At 40.4% G+C, this 18272-nt stretch overlaps 1 protein-coding gene across 1 annotated transcript; it reads left to right on the forward strand.

Annotated features, from left to right (window-relative positions):
* Positions 1 to 1035: 1035 nt before the first annotated feature.
* On the forward strand, positions 1036 to 16806 carry LOC125685573 (butyrophilin subfamily 2 member A1-like). The gene is made up of 12 exons (XM_048928703.1): positions 1036 to 6364; positions 7657 to 8007; positions 9284 to 9568; positions 11315 to 11413; positions 11800 to 11826; positions 12451 to 12477; positions 13034 to 13060; positions 13466 to 13492; positions 13834 to 13860; positions 15632 to 15652; positions 15835 to 15861; positions 16268 to 16806. Exons 1-12 carry the CDS (start codon positions 6289 to 6291, stop codon positions 16804 to 16806), a joined length of 1533 nt encoding a protein of 510 aa, XP_048784660.1. The 5' UTR covers positions 1036 to 6288.
* The last annotated feature ends 1466 nt before the right edge of the window (positions 16807 to 18272 follow it).

Raw genomic sequence — 18272 nt, forward strand, 5'->3', positions numbered from 1 at the left:
GAATGAATGCTCTGTCTTAGCAGTCAAAAAGGACTGAACCCCGTGGGTTCCTTCCAGCTCAGGATATTCTATGATTCTATAAATCACTCGTGGAGCTGAGAATCCATCCTGGGTGTTCAACTGAAACGAGCACATTGAATTTTTCAACTAATATTTTTTTGTTTGGATGGGCACAGGAACAAGAACACCAACCTCTGCTCTTCTTTATTTCCTCTCTAGGGTCACTCATTCCTGACAATTCTGAAGGTAAGAGTTATGGTGCACAGAGTAGTAAAAAAATAATGTCTATGCCTTATTCGACTGCACCGTATTCAACCTCTAATGCAGGATCTCAGAAGCCAGTTTGTAAGACTGCGTGTGTCTTCCATTCAAGTTAATATTGGCATGAATCTCCACGGCTCTGCCATCTGCCGGATCTGCTGTGAGAGCAACACCACTGTAAAGGTGGTGAAAGAGTGATTTTTGTCAACTACCTCTATTTGCAAGCAGTCACAAAGGAATTTTAGGAAAAGCACTTTTCTGTTTTCTTTTTTCCTTTTTCTTTTTTCTTTTTTCTTTTTTCCTTTTTCTTTTTTTCTTTTTTCTTTTATCTTTTTTCTTTTTTCTTTTTCCTTTATTCCTTTTTTCTTTTTTTCTATTTCCTTCTTTCTCTTTCCTCTTTCCTTTTTCCTCTTTTCTCGTTTTTCTTTTTTTCTTTTTTCTTCTTTTTTTTTCTTTTCCCTCCCTTCCTCCCTTCCTCCCTTCCTCCCTTCCTCCCTTCCTTCCTTCCTTCCTTCCTTCCTTCCTTCCTTCCTTCCTTCCTTCCTTCCTTCCTTCCTTCCTTCCTTCCTTCCTTCCTTCCTTCCTTCCTTCCTTCCTTCCTTCCTTCCTTCCTCCCTCCCTCCCTCCCTCCCTCCCTCCCTCCCTCCCTCCCTCCCTCCCTCCCTCCCTCCCTCCCTCCCTCCCTTCCTTCCTTCCTTCCTTCCTTCCTTCCTTCCTTCCTTCCTTCCTTCCTTCCTTCCTTCCTTCCTTCCTTCCTTCCTTCCTTCCTTCCTTCCTTCCTTCCTTCCTTCCTTCCTTCCTTCCTTCCTTCCTTCCTTCCTTCCTTCCTTCCTTCCTTCCTTCCTTCGTAACCCAGGGGCTTTGCACTGACTGAAAGTGCTTTTGATCTTTTGCAGGAAATACCCCTGCAGAGGAAGGTAAGTTTGTACAATCTCTGTGCAGATGTGTGCTAACAAAATAATGTGCAGTCAATGTTTCTAATATCGACACCTCGCAGCTCAGAAAGATGTTGGAGGGGCAAAAAGGAATCTTGTGCAGCACCTAGGCAGACAGGCGCATCAACCAGCCAGACTTTTAATCCTTTCTTTCTGAGTATTCCTCCCAAGTCCACCTCAACAACTCCCTTCTATCATCAGAAAGTCTGGGAAGAAAACACTCTAACTCAAATGCAGTGTCAAAAAGCAGGCATTCCTTTTAATTCAGGACACATACCGGGCAACTTGGCAGATAAAGCATGCTTGAAACTCTTGGAGTTCAGGTTCAACATTTAAACAGTAAAGACATGCAACATTTTTACCAGAAATGATGTACATATTCATTATTTTTTCAAGAGCTTTTTAATGTATGCTGGTGTCTCTTTGGGCATACGTGGTGCATCTCATGGTGCTGTATGACCACCTACTTCCTTATTTCCGCTTTAGATTCTTCACAGTGAATTTTGGACTACCTTCAGCTTTTTTCCCCCATTTGGCAAATTTCCAGTTTGTTGCGCCATAATGAACAACTTTTTATCTTGCTACACCATAACTCAAAACAAATTTACATGAAACACCCGGTGGATACAAGGGAGCTCCCAGTACATACTATTGGGATAGATAAAAAGTGGTCGTTGTGGCTTCAGTGAAGCAAGGATCACGCAAAACAATTCACATACCAAGCAAAGCTAAACTGGAAAATCTTAGAACAAGCACACATGAAGTCCTTTTGGCAAACTAATTTATCTGTTCTTAAACAAATGTGTGTAGTTTGGTTGGTTTTCTTTTTTGCTAAACAAGCCTAAATGAAAGGGGAAAAAAATCCTGTAAAAATGTCCTAGAAGAGAAGGAATTCAGACAAAACACCATTGTAGACAACTCAGGAGGACATTGCTGGCTTCTGGGTTCATTCTACAGGCAGAATCTTCCCTTTCTCCCCTTTAGGGACACATCTCAGGTGAGACAGCACTTGGCTGTACAGAGTACTTCCCCATGAAACTTAGAAATCCCTATAGAGTAATTCCCTTTTTCTTTTCCTTTCACATTCTTGGTTCCTGCACATGTGCTGCTGACACTGTAATTATCACAGGTGATCCAAACGAATCTGTGATCTGTTGCTGAAATAAACAGCATGATTCGTTACACTAGCCATGAGAGCTCTCATGGAATAGAACAAGGCTCCTTAAGAGTGGCCATGTGAGTCCACTCAGACACGACTGGACTTACAGCACAGACTTGAATAACTACCCCTTAATGCAAAAGTGGGTTGCCTGAGTCCATTACACAGTTGAATGGTTTTAATTAAAAGTCTGAATAAACAAGTCAAAGACCAGGAAGAATAGCCAAGTAATCTGGACATGATAATGACTCGCCAGAATTATTTTCCAGCTGCAAACCCTTCCTTCCCCACAAGGATGGGACTATGAAGGGGCTGCTCAAGCAATCAGGTTCACATGCGTTGTCCTCAACATCTGGAGCGCCTGACTCTTGGAGGTTGAGGAGTCAGCATTCATTGTTTGCAGTAGGGGGAACTGGAGGAGAAAACAAAAATGATCCAGTGAGCCTCTGGGACCTCTATCTTCAGGGGAAGATTGGTCAAATTACTTCAGGGTTTCAAAGCTTTTAACATTTCCCCCAAAGAAAGCAAGCAACAGACATGTAGGAGCCCACAGGTACAGGCCCTTGGAGCTGTCATGGACATGAAGTCTCTCATGGGCAAATCCAGGTGACTCTCTCACTCTTCACATGGTTTCTTTTACTTTTCCATTTCTCCATCCATTCTCTTAATAGTTGTAATACCTTACAACAACACAATTCTGCAACTCCTTTTCTCAGTATTTCCAATTGTCTCATCCAAACCTTGTTTCATTTTATCCAGTGAAGGCTTATGCCATTGACTTCAGCTCATTCAGGCTTATTCCTGTGACTCCAGCTCAGCTGCCTGATCTCTAAGATCATGGCATTGCCATTTCAGGAGAATTTGGACGGAGAAGTGCACCATTTTCCTGTCTTTTCTCCTGTCTGCTTACCTGCTTTGTCCTGAGCTCTCCAGGAAGCTGCAGAAGGAAAAGAGACAGAAGGGTTTTGTGAATCTCATGCACAGTTGGGTAATTGTAAGCCTGTCTTCTGCTTCCTTCTGATGTGCAGTTATTGCCATCACTGTGATTTTATCCATGGCGTGATGTTACCTAAAGCAGCAGTACATATTCCAAGAAAACAAAGATTTTAAACCACTTACCCAACTCAGTTTCTAGTGCATCTGAAAGAAGAAGATATTGTCATTATTTTGGAACATATTCTAGTTACTAACACCAGTAATCATTGTAGAGAGTCTTCTCAGTTTTACTTTTCGACTCTGGACAAACCCAGACCTCAACACAAGCCCTCAACACAAGCCCAGTCATGAGAAAAGTTTCAGGAAACTCTCTTTCAAGCGAATTTTCAGCAAATAAATGAGCATTTCAGAGACTTTAAGGAAGACTCTGCTAGCTGGTAGCTTCTGATGTAGAACTATAATCATAGATTAGAGTTATGCCTCATCCATTCTTAAGAAAGAAGATTGTGTTCATACTTACATTAAAGTATCAGAAAGAGAGAAGCTTAAACAACCTTTAGCAAATTGTTTAAAATGCTGCATGCAGAATTCCAAAATGTACTCCCACTTATCTAGACGAGAAAGAAGCCATTTTAATCCAGGGCTGAAACCATTCCCTGGGGAATGTAAAGGGCAAACAGCCACCTCGATACTCATGCAGACCTCACATTTGTGAGCACACAGCATTGTTTCAACCAGGCTTTCATTCCTTACCTGAATGGCATGAACCAAATGATCCATTTTAAATACAGCTTGTATTGCAGAACTGAAGAATCTTTGTCACTTTGCAGTTGTCTTGCATTCCCTGAACACAAGTGCTTTCATTTTCCCTACTTATACAGATAGTGGACTTCAGTGGCTTGCTCACTGAAGTTGACAAATATGAAAGACTGAACTTCAACCCTAGGAAATTACTGCCCTTTGGTCCAAAGGATTGCAGGAGATACCTGAAGGTTTGATTTTCCTACACACCTGGGTCCAACGTGCAGCAACACGTTTGTGTTTCAACCACTTTCATACCTTTGCAGAACAATTCATATGCTATTATGATTTTCTGGCAATTACTGCATTAAAATGGAAAACAGCATCAACAGGAGACAGAGAAACCAGAATCAGTAGTTGCCTAAGTCCGTTATCCTTGAGAATGATTTGTAATCAGAAATATGAATATAGAAGTCAGAGACCAAGTAGGAAATTGAAGTAAGCTAGAAACGCAATGATTTAATTACACCAGATTTATTCAAATCCTGGTTGTAGCCCTGCCTCATTAATTCCCTTGTGATAGCAGAAATCCTTGACCTTCCCTGGGAACAACTCTTTTCATAGACCTTACAGAAATTTTTTGTTTCTGAACTCTACCGCTAGATCTGATTTGGTTAAAAACGATCAGAGTAGCTTAAAAAGCCAGAAAGGTGAAGGAGACTGGAACGCTTTATGTTCAGAATCCTGATTTCCACAGCCATGCTTTTGCTTAAGGAATAAATGCATAAATAAATAAATGAAAGCAAACAAACCAACAGAAAAAAGAAAACAAAAAAAAAATCCAGTAAAATCAGAATCACCGAAGTCCAAAAATGAGTAAACTTCCAATGTGGTTGTTTTCAGATCTTGAATGGAACATAAAAAGTATTACATGAGAAAACACACTTCCAAGATCTAGGCATGTCAACAAAGAGAGCTCAACATTCAAATATGTGATAGGAAAAACAAAATAAAACATACTAATAACAATATACCTAACAATCTGTTCATTATATACTTGTAAGTCTTATTGCAGCGCTTTCTGGCTAAATGCTGGTTGAAGAGAGAGCTGGTTTGCACAGGGGAATGAGGAGGAATATCTCTACCTTGTTTGCCCCAGTGTATGGAAATGGATCGGGAGGCAAGATGATATTTTTGTCTTTCAGCATGAATTCTGACATTTACATTTTTCCCAATCAGTCTGGTCAAGCCTCTCTATCCTATTGGACGTCAAAAATGCAATCACAAGTTTCCCTGGTAATAAAGATATAAGGACAAAGGTTCAAAACTACCATATCCCTTACATAAGTCTTAAGGTTCGTTCTATTCAGGTAAGAAATTATATTTTTTCTACAACCATAAGGAAAATCTCCTGCATTTACAATGATACTGGAATTAATTGCTGTAGATTTAATGGAATGCACTGACAGACATGAACCTGCTTGCTGTAGCTGCATTGTTATTCGGGTGGGAATGCCTCCCTCTGACTTGATTTTTATCAGTTACTGGAAATGTGAGAAAAAGAAAACCACACAGAAAGGTGGAGGAGAGCAGGAAATGTTTTGTCTCCAATTAGTGAGATTTAAAGACATGACACCACTTAATCTTTACTGAGTACATGATGAGTGTGGATTAGTTCAGCAATGACTTTGAAAACCAAGTTCTTTGCAGGAAGTTGGAAAGAGTTACCTTTGTTAAATCACAAGTTTCTCCTTAAAATGCTCATGGAAGTCAACGGGGAGATTGGTATAGGAACACTTTGCTTAGGAAGTTATCCATGAAGGTGGTTCCGTTTTGTTTTGTTTTTCATTAAGAGAGAAAGAAGAGAAAGAGCTTTTTGCTACAAACAAAAGATAAAATAATGTTAACTTCTCACTGATTGAAAATATAGCCAAGGAAGGTAATGGAGTTTCTGGAAGACAAAGGTAAGCATGGACAACTGAACAGAGCAGACAAAGATCATATTGCTTTTGAATGATTTACAATAGGTAGCTAAATTTGATAGATCTGTTAAGACAGATGCTCTGCAAGTGTCATTGCCTTTGACTGCATGCAACACAATGTCTTCATCTTTGTTCATACTTTTCCTCATTATATTACATGTGCATTTATGCCTGTTATTTTACACTGAACACACGCAGAGACCAAAGGAGTCCCACAGGAATTTCACCTGGAAGATTTACTTTCGGTCGTGTTGATGATTAAGAAACCTGGATAATGTTGGGTTTCCCGTCTTGGATGTTGACACCTTTTCAAGTTCTGGCTTTTCAACACTTATCATGCTTGATTACAGGTAAAATAGTTCAATTTTAAATATATTTCATTTTAATTGTGCCTAGGTTGACATAAAAGAAATAAATAATGAGCACACAATTTATTTCTTTTTTACTTGGTTAACTTCTAACTAAAAACACCAAGAATGGCCCTTGTACAATCTGATATCTGACAAGGTAGTCAAGACTGGAAGATAACATCAGCCAGTAGGGGACTTACAGACTTTCAATCAGGGAATGGAAGCCAGGTGGAATTCAGCTCTAGACTTCTAGATGTAGCCAACCATGTCATGCCTGAGAGTATGGGCTCAGCTCAGAGATTTAGCTGTTTATCTTCAGCTCTCTAGAGGCAGATGTCTACATAAAAGCTCAGTGTACAGGATTCCACTCAATTACCCAAATTCTGCGTACTGCAGGCTTTTCTTCTTTGAGCATGGATGCTCCAAAAGAGAACAGCGTAATGGAATGGAATAATGCCAGTGCTTCTGTGTAAAGTTTATTGATCCTGAAGAAAGTACACAGGAGAAAGTTGATATTCATCTATTAAATAGAGAGGTACTCATATTGTTGGGGTGAGCCAGCTGGTTCAATCACTAGCAAGCTCTTATCACTGGGAATGGATGGCTGGTACAGTGTCCATCCTGGGATGGACTGAAGTGCAGGCTGAGGCACTTTACTTGTGTTATCAAGCTAACACAAGATCTTTCTCTGGGCTAGTCACCAATTCAGGCTGTGATCTGTGTTTTTACACATAGCCAGCATGTATCCTGAAGTCACTTCTACCAGTCCTGATGTCTGAGGTCATGAAATGCAAGTGTTCAAGAAACTCTACTGTGTTCAGTGAACAAACTCACTCTTGACTGTAGAATGAATGGAACAATTAGCTAGAGCTTAATTGACAAGGTATTCAATTAAATGATTGACATGGAGGTGGCAGATCAGATGCACACACTATCACTTTCTAAAGGATACCAGGTACCACCATCTGAAAAACTGCATCCCACCTTCATTTTTTCTGTCCTATAGATCCTGCATCCTGTGTTGGATCTTTGACAGACTTTGTCAGTTTTCATCTTTTTTTTCATGATGTCTCAGTTTCCACTTAACGGTCGTGAACTTTCTTAAGCTCGTCTTCAGAAAATTGAGGAATGGGAATATTGTTCATCTAAGCACCCTGCCATGCTGTTTTCTACTTCTGTTCTAGATTTCTCTTCTGTTGATAGTGATATTAGGTCAATTTACTGACTGATGTAGTGCCAAGTAAAATATGATATGGACAAATGAAAACAGCTGTCATTTTTACTCTCCACAGGTCAGTTTATTAGCTCTTCTCGTCGTAGTTCCATCACTGGAGTCATTGGAGAAGGGGTCATTTTGCCTTGTTATGTGGTAGCAGAGAACATTCCTGAGATATTCTCTGTCCAGTGGATATTTAATGGACAGTCTGAAAAAATAACAGTGAGCACATACCATGGAAAAAATAAAAATGAAAAGCAAGATGAGAGATATCAGGGCAGAATAGAACTCTTCCACAGTGAATTTAAAACTGGAAACATGTCTCTGCATTTGAAGAATATCAGAAGTTCTGACAAAGGATTGTATACCTGTGTGGTCTCTTTCAATGATGAGCACCATGATGAGCTGATCGAACTGCAAGTAGCAGGTTAGTGGCTCTTCTCTCACATTATTCAGAAATGGAGATGAACAGAAGCATGTATGTCCACCACTGACAGAGAAATGTAATTTTAATGTAATTTGATTGATAAATTTTCTCCATGGAAGAATGTTTGACTTGTGTTCGCTTTCTCTAAATAAATGCCTGTCTCTGACTATGTGAGGACAGATTTATCTTGAGATACCAAACACCAAGCATCTTTATGTGATCTGGTTGTACAATCTCCTTTCAGGTTCAACGGAAGCCTAGACAGCAAGTTTAGAAAGCTCTGTTATTATTCAGCTAAATCTAGGTTTCTACTCTGCAATCAACCATTATTGAACCTATTGTCCAGTCTCTCTCTATGATGATGTCAATTGGGATATCAATCAATTTGTTTCATCCCAGTACCTCACTGCTTCCCTTGCCCATATCAGGAAAACAAAGCAGTGGACAATGCTCCTATTTATTTTTATTTCAGTATATTAATAGGTACCATCTTCATAGGTAGCTCTTATTAATGTGGTTGGCTTAGAATTGGGCACATTTCTCCTTTCTTTCTCTGCTACACTGGATCCAATTTTCCTTAAATCACAGAATAGCAGAATGGCGGGGGTTGGAAGGGACTTGATGGATCATGGATCTCCAACCCCCCTGCCACATGCAGACCCACCAGCTTCCCCATTTAATGCTAGACCAGGCTGCCCAGGGCCCCATCCAATCTGCCCTCAAATACCTCTAGAGATGGGGCATCCACAGCCTCTCTGGGCAGCTGTTCCAGCACCTCACTGCTTTCTCTGTAAAGAACTTCTCCCTGACGTGCAACCTAAGTCATCCTTCCCTCAACTTAAAACCATTTCCCCTTGTCCTGCTGCTGTCTACCCTTTCAAAGAGCTGATTCCCCTCCTGTTTGTGAATGGGCATAGTGGCTTCTAAAAATTACAGCCAGATTCTCCTGAAGATGTTTTCATAGTTAATTCCAGAGGAGGCAAAGATTTAATATCTATGTAGCACTGTAATTTAGTCATCTGAGTCCGTGAATATAAACAATATGATGTTATTTTTATTTTTTTCTCTATGTCAGTACAAATTTTACTTGAAATACCTAACCTGAGGCTCTAATAAATTCTGTTTTCATGGACAGATTGCACTAGTTGTTCACAGGCTTCCTGTAATTCACCAATTTTCTTCATATTATGAGGTTTTTATATTTTTCACCAAATACGGGGAGATTCCACTGGCAACATTATAAGAATATAAACTTACAAGTATGTTTTCTCCTTAGCTAAAGGTGGTGTGCCTTCCATTTTCCTGAGGAGTCCCAGGAAAGAGGGCATTGGCCTCACCTGCCATGCAGATGGGTGGTTTCCTAAACCTGAAGTGATTTGGTTGGATGGCCAAGGACAGATCAGGAAGGAACTATCAACCACAAAAGTTTTGATGATGCCTTCAGGCCTGTACAGTGTCCTGAGTTCCATGAACCTAATACCAGGATCTGACATGGAAGTCTCCTGCAGGGTAGTTAACAATGTCCTGAAGACAATGAGCGAATCCCGAGTGCTGATTTCAGGTGAGTGAGCAGAGTCATCTACTTGTGAGATCAAAAAGATAGGAAAAATGGTGTGGGTCCCATTTTTATGTCACGAGCTGGCCCAAAAATATAGTCCCAGAACCACTGTTGGACAAAAGGTCTCGAGAGCTGCAATCTTCTGCAACCTTTATTTCTAGTTTATTACACAGTCTTTGTGGCATCCAATTTTCTCCTTCAAAAAAAAAAAAAGACTCAGATATTAACAAAACTTCGTGTTCCCTGGTTCACATTGAGAGATGTCAGTGGACAGCGCTGAATTAAAATGAATTAAAAATCCAACTGTATGTACGTTTGAAAATGACATTTTTCCTTAGTTATGGCTTCACATTCTACAGGATTTTATTACCTAGACCATTACCAGAACATTTGATAAGATTTGCACAGATGGGCTTCACAGAGCATAGCTGAAAACAAAAGCAAAAAAAAAGAAGGAAGTGTTCAGGAGAGGTGATAGTTTCAATATCTCACAAATATTTTTATTCCAGTTTTTAACCTTCACTCTTATTAATACATACCTTACTTTTTAATCATTGTAGGGTGGACCATCTTATGTTTTCCTGTGCTTTGTAGCACTTCACACATCTTTCTTTGTTGGGTAAATAGACAGGCATTAGGTAGATTCAAGCAAGACTCACAGGGCTGGAACCCAAAAAGAACTACAAAGGCAATGTGCAGTCTGGAATGGGAACCAGAGTGAAGGGTAGTGCTCTTGAAGAAGTGTGCAAGTAAACTCCCTTTCAGGATGGCATGAAGAAATCCCAGAAAATTGAATGTGGAGAGACTTAGGAAGAGACAATAAGAAAGAGAGAAAGAAAGAGAGGAAGAGAGGAAGAGAGGAAGAGGGAAAGAAAGACAGAAAGAGAAGAAGAGAGGAACAGAGAACAGAGAAGAGAGGAAGAGAGGAAGAGAGAAAGAAAGAGAGAAAGAAAGGAAGAAAGAGAGGAAGAAAGAGAGAAAGAAGGAAAGAGAGAGAAAGAAGGAGAGAAGGAAAGAAAGAAGGAAAGAAAGAAGGAAAGAAGGAAAGAAGGGAAAGAAGGAAGGGAGGAAGGAAGGAAGGGAGGAAGGGAGGGAGGGAGGGAGGGAGGAAGGGAGGGAGGAAGGGAGGGGAGGAAGGGAGGGGAGGAAGGGGAGGAAGGGAGGAAGGGAGGAAGGGAGGAAGGGAGGAAGGGAGGAAGGGAGGAAGGGAGGAAGGGAGGAAGGGAGGAAGGGAGGAAGGGAGGAAGGGAGGAAGGGAGGAAGGGAGGAAGGAAGGAAGGAAGGAAGGAAGGAAGGAAGGAAGGAAGGAAGGAAGGAAGGAAGGAAGGAAGGAAGGAAGGAAGGAAGGAAGGAAGGAAGGAAGGAAGGAAGGAAGGAAGGAAGGAAGGAAGGAAGGAAGGAAGGAAGGAAGGAAATACTGAGTCTTGCTCAGTACTGATGACTTCTTCCTTCTTTAAATCTCCTGCTTTGTAGTCAGTTCAGTATGAAATGCGACACACTTGTGGGGAAAAAAGAATTCCTTCAGATTTATGAACTACTCGAAGCTTTCTCCACATCTCAAATTTGGTACCCACAGAAAGACTCTCCCTGAATTACTGCTCCCTTTGTACCAGATATCTTCTTCAGCAATTTTATTAGGAAAATCAAAGAAAAATACAAGCTCACCATCTCCTTGACTACATCCTGAGTTACAGTTGCTTTTATTTAACTCATTAATATAATACAACACCTTTTTGTTCATTTTTGTAGATATTTTCTTCCCCTCCATTTCAAAATGGCCGGTTGCCTACCTGGTAATTTTATGTGCCATCGCAGTCCTAATTTGTGTTGTATTTTTTAAGCTAAAACGTAAGTATTTCTTCATACATTCTTTCAAATAGTGCACAGAAGTATCATATTGAAATTCATGATTGCAACAAAAGCTTACAATCAAAATGACCAGTGATTATTTCATGAGTGAATTCAAGAAATTGAACAATAAAAGAGTGGGGAAGTGCATGGGCTGAACAAGTGGTAAGACACATTGCGTGTCCTTACCTCAGACAACGTTAGATCTGATAAGGATTGCTCTATGAGCTCAACTACATGTCTGAGAACCTCTCTGTATTCATTAGGGACACAATTCCAGAGAGTTACCCATGTCACTAGAGAGAAATCAGAGAAATGATCGCTCTCAGTGTTACTCTTCAAAAGTCATTTTGTTCTTTTTTGTTTGTTTCGTTGTTGTTAACCAGGTAACCACAGGAAAACAATTAATGCAGGTAAGAGACGATGAAGATGAAGAATATGACACTTTGTAAAGCATATGGATTATTTATATTTAAATAAAGGAAATATTGATGGACTATTTAGTAATTGTTATAGACAAATATCTTAGTTTTTCACTTTAGTTCTGCACCACTCAGTGTAAAAACATCTTGCATGAGCTTTTTTCCATACGTATTTTATAAACAGTCTGCTCCTGCTTTCATTAAGCCCTAGTCATTCCTGTATGTGGACTGACATTTGACTAACATTTTCTATCATTCCTAGTTAAACTGCCTATCTAATCATGCATAATTAAGGCATCAGAAGCATTCCTCAGATTCTTTAATAACTAGACAGTGATGAGGTCTTTCCTCAGGCTCCTCTTCTCTAAATAAACAAAGTGACTTCAGCAGCTCTTCATACATCTTCCCTTTTGTGTGTGTAACTCTATTAGAAGTGATATCCCCCTTGGTCTGGAAAAGTAGAGCTAACCAGGAGCCTTAGAAAATATACCAGGTTAAATTAAATTTAACTTTTAACCCCACTTATTTCTATTTACACTTAAAATTCACTATTGCAGAATAAGCGGCGTACACAAGAGTAGCTAACACAATGATCTGCTTGTCTCTGTTTTTTAGTACAATTGAAGAAAACGATGGAAGAAGGTAAAATCCCTTTGCATTTGTAATGACGTTAAGTTGTTCCAGTGCCTCAGCAAATCTCCTATAAAAAACTTCTTCCCTATATCCAGCCTAAATGTCTCTCTTCAGGTTTGAAATGATTTTTCCTTGTTCTGTCACAGCAGACCATGCTAAAGAATCTGTCCAGGTCTTTTTGATAGCCTCCTTTAGATGCTGACATGCCACTCTCAGCTCTCCTAAGAGCCTTCTCTTCTCCAGGCTGCACAGCTCCAGCTCTGTCTGTCCTTGTAGGGAGGTGTTCAATGTACCAGCAGCACAAATAAGTTGTCTTTCCACCTTGCTCAAGTTTTATCAGTTATCTACCTCTAATACAGTTAAAATACTGTGATCCATTCACGGGTGAATTATTTGGTTTCCTCTGGATTTACACCTGCTCGAAGCAGTTGACAGTGCAGTGAAAGTAGCCAAGCTCCAAGGACGCCCAAGGACACCATGCTATGTGATTTTGCAGTTTGCATATTGGTATTTTTGAGCCATTCTGCCACGGGATACATTGGTGTCTGTGTATTGTCTCTTCCAGAACATGAACAACTGAAGTTGATGTTAGGTAAGATGGTTTTGCTGTTCATTAAATACGATGCCTTTGCACTAAAGATGGAGAATTGTCTGATTTTTTGTTTGTTTGTTTGTCAGTTGGTTTTGATGTGATTGATTACTAGTCTTGATAGTGCTTTTTAATTTGAACAAGGGATTTAAATGAATTGGATTATTCTCATGTGAAAATATCCAAAGGTAATAAGGAAAGGCTAAGCACTGTAGATTCTGTGTCCTAGTTGTAAAGCAGAATAACATTAAGAGTGTTTTTTCAGAATATTTACTCAACTTTAACAGTGAAACTTTATGGAAAGTCCATACATATAAAACATAATAGTCCACTTAGTAAGTTCATATCCAATAACTATCACATTTATGTGTGTTTTTTTCCTTTCTTTCTGTCTGCTGAACTGATTAGAACAAGAGAAAGCCAAAAATCGAAGAGGTAAATCTCATTTTCTTCAATAATTGAGGATGGATGCAGTTTAGGCACAATGGAATAAATTGCTTTATTTAATTATCTTGGTTTTAGTTTAAATGACTTCTTGGATGTGTTAGTAGAGATGATTAGATGGTAGAAAATTGATGATATTTACCTCTCTACCTTCAAATGGAGTGTATGCTCTGCCTGTTATCAGAATCACAGACTTGTAGGGGTTGGAAGGGACCTCCAGAAGGAAAGAACAGGCATGTAACTATTATGTTATTTTCACAAATGCTTCTTGTTCTTGTTGCTGTTGTTTTCCTTGAGTTCTTGTATCACTTATTTATGTTCTTATTTTTCAGAAAAATCCAAACTCAAAGGCCGCTTTGGTAAGAAAACACACTTTATATACACCTTACAATCCCATCAAGCATAGAAACAATAATAAAATTCTTCAGATGAGTTTGTCAGTGCCATCCCAGATTGTGAAATGGAACAAATATGGTGAAACATCCATCTACAAGGTTCTGGTTTTTTCTTTAAAAAAAATAATCTCACCATGGTTGCTGTCCTGATGCTTTACTGTATGACTAGCCTAAACTACTTTTTCTTGGCCACAAGTTTTCCAGGCCTAACTTCACAATAAAGATCTGGATACCATTGATTTCTAATGGATTTTATCCTATAAAAGGACTGCACTAATGGAGATGAGCCTCTCTCACTGATATGGAGAAAGCTTTGAGTAGTTCACTACTGCTGAAACTCACCACCCATCGCCTCACTGTGCTCACAAACACTGTTTGGTCTCCATAAACATTCAGGGAGCATCAATGAATGTCAATAGGGTGCAATTATTTCTTCATGGAGGAATTCAATTACACACCCTTGCTTCATACGCGTTTCTGCGTCAGATGCCAATTTGTCAGAGTGCCCCTCTGCTGCCATCTGTCACATGGCAACAAAATGTAATGAATTATTGGCAAGAAGGTTCTACTTCCATTGCCATCTCACCAACACACGCCTCTGACATGGTCAGCCAACAGAATAAAGTAGTAGACATTACCTTCAGAGCAATCCTCACAAAATACATATTATATATAAACTTATCTTCATACTGCATGCACTTGTTTTTCACTTTATTTCATCTTTTTGCACCTGACTCCACAGGCTTAGGGGACAGCAGGTCTTTTATTCAGTCTCTGAACCAGTTGCCACAAAAAATATTTAGAGCTGCTTCAGTCAAATTGGTGACATTACAGTTAGAAACTGCACTGGAATGACATGCCAAGGTTTTAGTAGCAGGGAGTGCTGCAAGATAGACAACAGTTTCTTCCAGTCAGCTAGAACAGCCTGCTGACTTGAATCTGCTACAGAAAGCTCATGAAAACAAGTAGATGGAGCACTCTGCAGCATTGTAGCATTAATGCATTTCCTGGAGAGAAAAAAAGTCAGTTCCAAACTCTTCTGGTGAAGCAGCAGTCAAGAAATCTTGCCCAAATCTCTTCTTATGAAAGGCTCCCACCACTAGGCTTTTAGGCAGAATCAGATTTATTCTGATATAATTTTGGCCTTCTGTCTTCTGGAGAATATATTTCAGGATTGTGTGAAAATCCAGAGCCTATTAGGGAGCTTGTTTTGGATTCAACTGCTTCCAGAACGCCCACAGAAATAACCTGGCCACTCAGCACAAAGTAGAAGAACCCTTCTAAGGATGACCCAGACCTGTCTTATCTTCTCAGGAAGTCAGGCATCCTTATCATGAGAGCAGTTAAAAGACACATCCAGACCAGACTTGGAGTACAAGAACATATCTTTCTGAGAGCAAAAAGAAGCCCAGAGATAAAACTAGAATTTTCCTTGAATAATCCCATCTAAGCTGTCCTTCAGATGTCCCTCACCTGCTTTACTAAAGGGTTTTTCAAGACATATCTGAGGAAATGCTGTGTAAATGCAGACCTGATGGAGTCTGGAGGACAACTTTGTGCCCCTCCCTTTGGAGCACTGATGCTGGTATGTAAATAGCATGAATAAAAATGTTCCTCACTACGGCTTCCAGAATTCTCTCCTATTTCATGCCCTAGGGTTGTTCTGTTTTGTAAAACTATAATGAAAATATAAAAAGAAACAAGTGTTATTGACTGAAATATCTTTCCCTTGCAGGTAAACTGAAAGCTGAGCTGGGTAAGTCATTAAAAATGATAACAAGATGAAGAATTGTGGAGTTAAGAGGACCTAAGCCAAAACTGATAGAGAATCAGAGGTGACAAGAATTGTATGGGGGTAATTTTTGCAGTACATTCGTTTCAGAAGTCTGCAATTGCCAATGGAATAATAAAACCCTATCATCTCTTTCCTTTCTGCAGATTTCTGGGAAGCCCAGAGCTATGCAGGTAAAACTGAAAGGAAGGAGTGTACAAAAAAATTCTTTGACCAAGTTCCCTTGAAATGACAATGCTGTGATCTTAGAAATTGAACATCTGAGCTGGAGTCATAGGAGCAGGCCTTCACCTGGCTTGGTTAGAAGGCAATGAGGCTTGTGACTATTGTATTATTTAATTTTATATTGTATGGAGAGGGAGGGAATCACCTGGAATTGCCCACAAGAGAGAACACCATGGCTATGACAACTCCAAGGTCCTGTTAGTTTGTATGAGATTGATTCCTGCCCTGTTAGGGGGAAAGGTTTCAATTCCTTGTCAAATCATGCCAGGACTGCTCAGATCCTCAAATGCTTCAACCCACCTCACCCTGAACATAGAGGTCCCTGAAGCACTGTTATCTCATTTTCCCCTCCAGTTCCCATTACTGTGAATCCTGAATGCCAACTCCTTGAGATCCAAGTGCCAGGAGCTCCAAGTGTTGAGGACATTGCATGTGAACCTGCTGACCTGAGCAGCCCCTCCACAATCCCTGTCCTGGTGGCAAAGGAAGGGTTTGCATCTGGGAAACACTACTGGGAAGTGGATGTGGGCCAGCAGCAGGACTGGATGCTGGGGGTCATAAGGCAGAAAGGGAAACGAGAAGAGCAAGAGACACTTGGTAGGGAGGACTACTGGGCTCTGCAGAAATCCAGGGGAGACATTTTCTCTATCAAGGGAAACATCAGTTTTGAGAAGGAGGAGATGAATGACTCAGTGATTGGTGTGCTTCTGGACTTGGAGGAAGCACAGATAAACTTTTACGAAGCTCATCAGATGTCCACCATGGTAAAAATATCTATAAGTCTCGGAAAGGAACCTACAGAAATGTTTTTCCCATTTTTATCCAAAGGAGGAGAGGCAGACGCACCTGTTATCCACCCAGTATTAACCCCCGTGCCTTTGGAGCCACTGTAAAATGAGATGTTGAATAAAGAGTCTTATAGAATCCAAGTGGGGTTTTTTTGTTGTTGCTTTTTTGTTTGTTTGTTTGTTTGTTTTTAACTGCAATTTTTGTTTGTTTATTTGTTTTGTATTTTAAGTGGTCAGGGCAGAGGGGAGGAGAGGTAACATCATCTTAGGATGTCATAAAATAAGGAAAGTAGGATTCAAGGAAAAAAAAAACATGGGAAGAAAAGACAAATGGGGCAAAAATTCAGCATTGCAAAGTAGAAAAAAAAATCAGTTTGAAGTGAAATAGCTTTTATCTTACTTCTCAACTAAAAGAATACAAACAGTTTCTGACTTTGGTTGAGAGTATTCTCGAGATTGGGTGTGAATTCCAAGTCATGTATAAACCACCACAAAAAAACAAAGCACCATGGTAAGTCTGTCCAGGCAAAGAAAATAGAAGACTGGAAGATAGCCAATGTCACTTCAGTCTTCAAAAAGTGCAAGAACGATTATCTAAGATACTACAGGGCAGCCAACTTCACCTCCATCCCTGGAAAAGGGATGGAACAACTTGTTTTGAATGTCATCTCCAAGTAATTGGAAGATAAGAAGGTTATCAGGAGAAGCCAACATGGATTCACCAAGGGGAAATCATGTTCCACCAACCTGGTGGCCTTCTATGATGCCATCACTGGATGATAGATGGGAGAAGAACAGTAAATGTTGTGTACCTTGACTTCAGCAATTGACTGTGTGTCACACAACATCCTTGTAATGAAGGTAGCATGGAATAGATGAGTAGATGTTGAGGTGGACAGAGAACTGGCTGAGTGGCAGAGTTCAGAGGGCTGTGATCAGTGGCACAGAGTATTGTTGGAAGTCTGTAACTAGCAGTTCTCCAGGGGTAAGTGCTGGATCTGGGCTTTTTCAGTATCTTCATCAATGGCCTGGATGAAGGGATAGAGTTGACCCTCAGCAAGCTTGCTGATGACACAAAGCTGAGAGGAGTGGCTGACACACCTGAAGGCTGTGCTACCATTCAACAGGACCTGAATGGACTGGAAACTCTATTCTTCTTCACTGTTGTTAGGAGGAGGAGGGTTCGCAGCAGTAGGAACACTGCCTGCCTGCCAGCTCCCCTCCACTACCTGTATGCAGGGTGGGGTGATGTGATCCATGTGGAGCCTAAACTGGCTGCCTAGATCTCAGGGCCGATAGGAACTGGGATCACCAATCAATCTCCCTCTCACATTTCCCTCCTCATCCCCTCCACCTTCTCCTTCAGGTCAACCACAAGGCTGAGTGAGTCATTTACCTGGTTGTATCTAACACAAGTGCTGTCTCCATTGTCTAACACTGCAAAGGCCAGGTTCTGGCACTTCACTGCAGCCAGAGACATGTGCACTAGGGTGTTGTTTCAGTACCTCAGTCTGAGTTCCCACATTTTTCTTAGCAGCAGCCTTCCCATGTATGCATAGGACCTAGACAGG

This window comes from Lagopus muta, chromosome 28, assembly GCF_023343835.1.
Source record: "Lagopus muta isolate bLagMut1 chromosome 28, bLagMut1 primary, whole genome shotgun sequence".
Classification (NCBI taxonomy): domain Eukaryota; kingdom Metazoa; phylum Chordata; class Aves; order Galliformes; family Phasianidae; genus Lagopus; species Lagopus muta.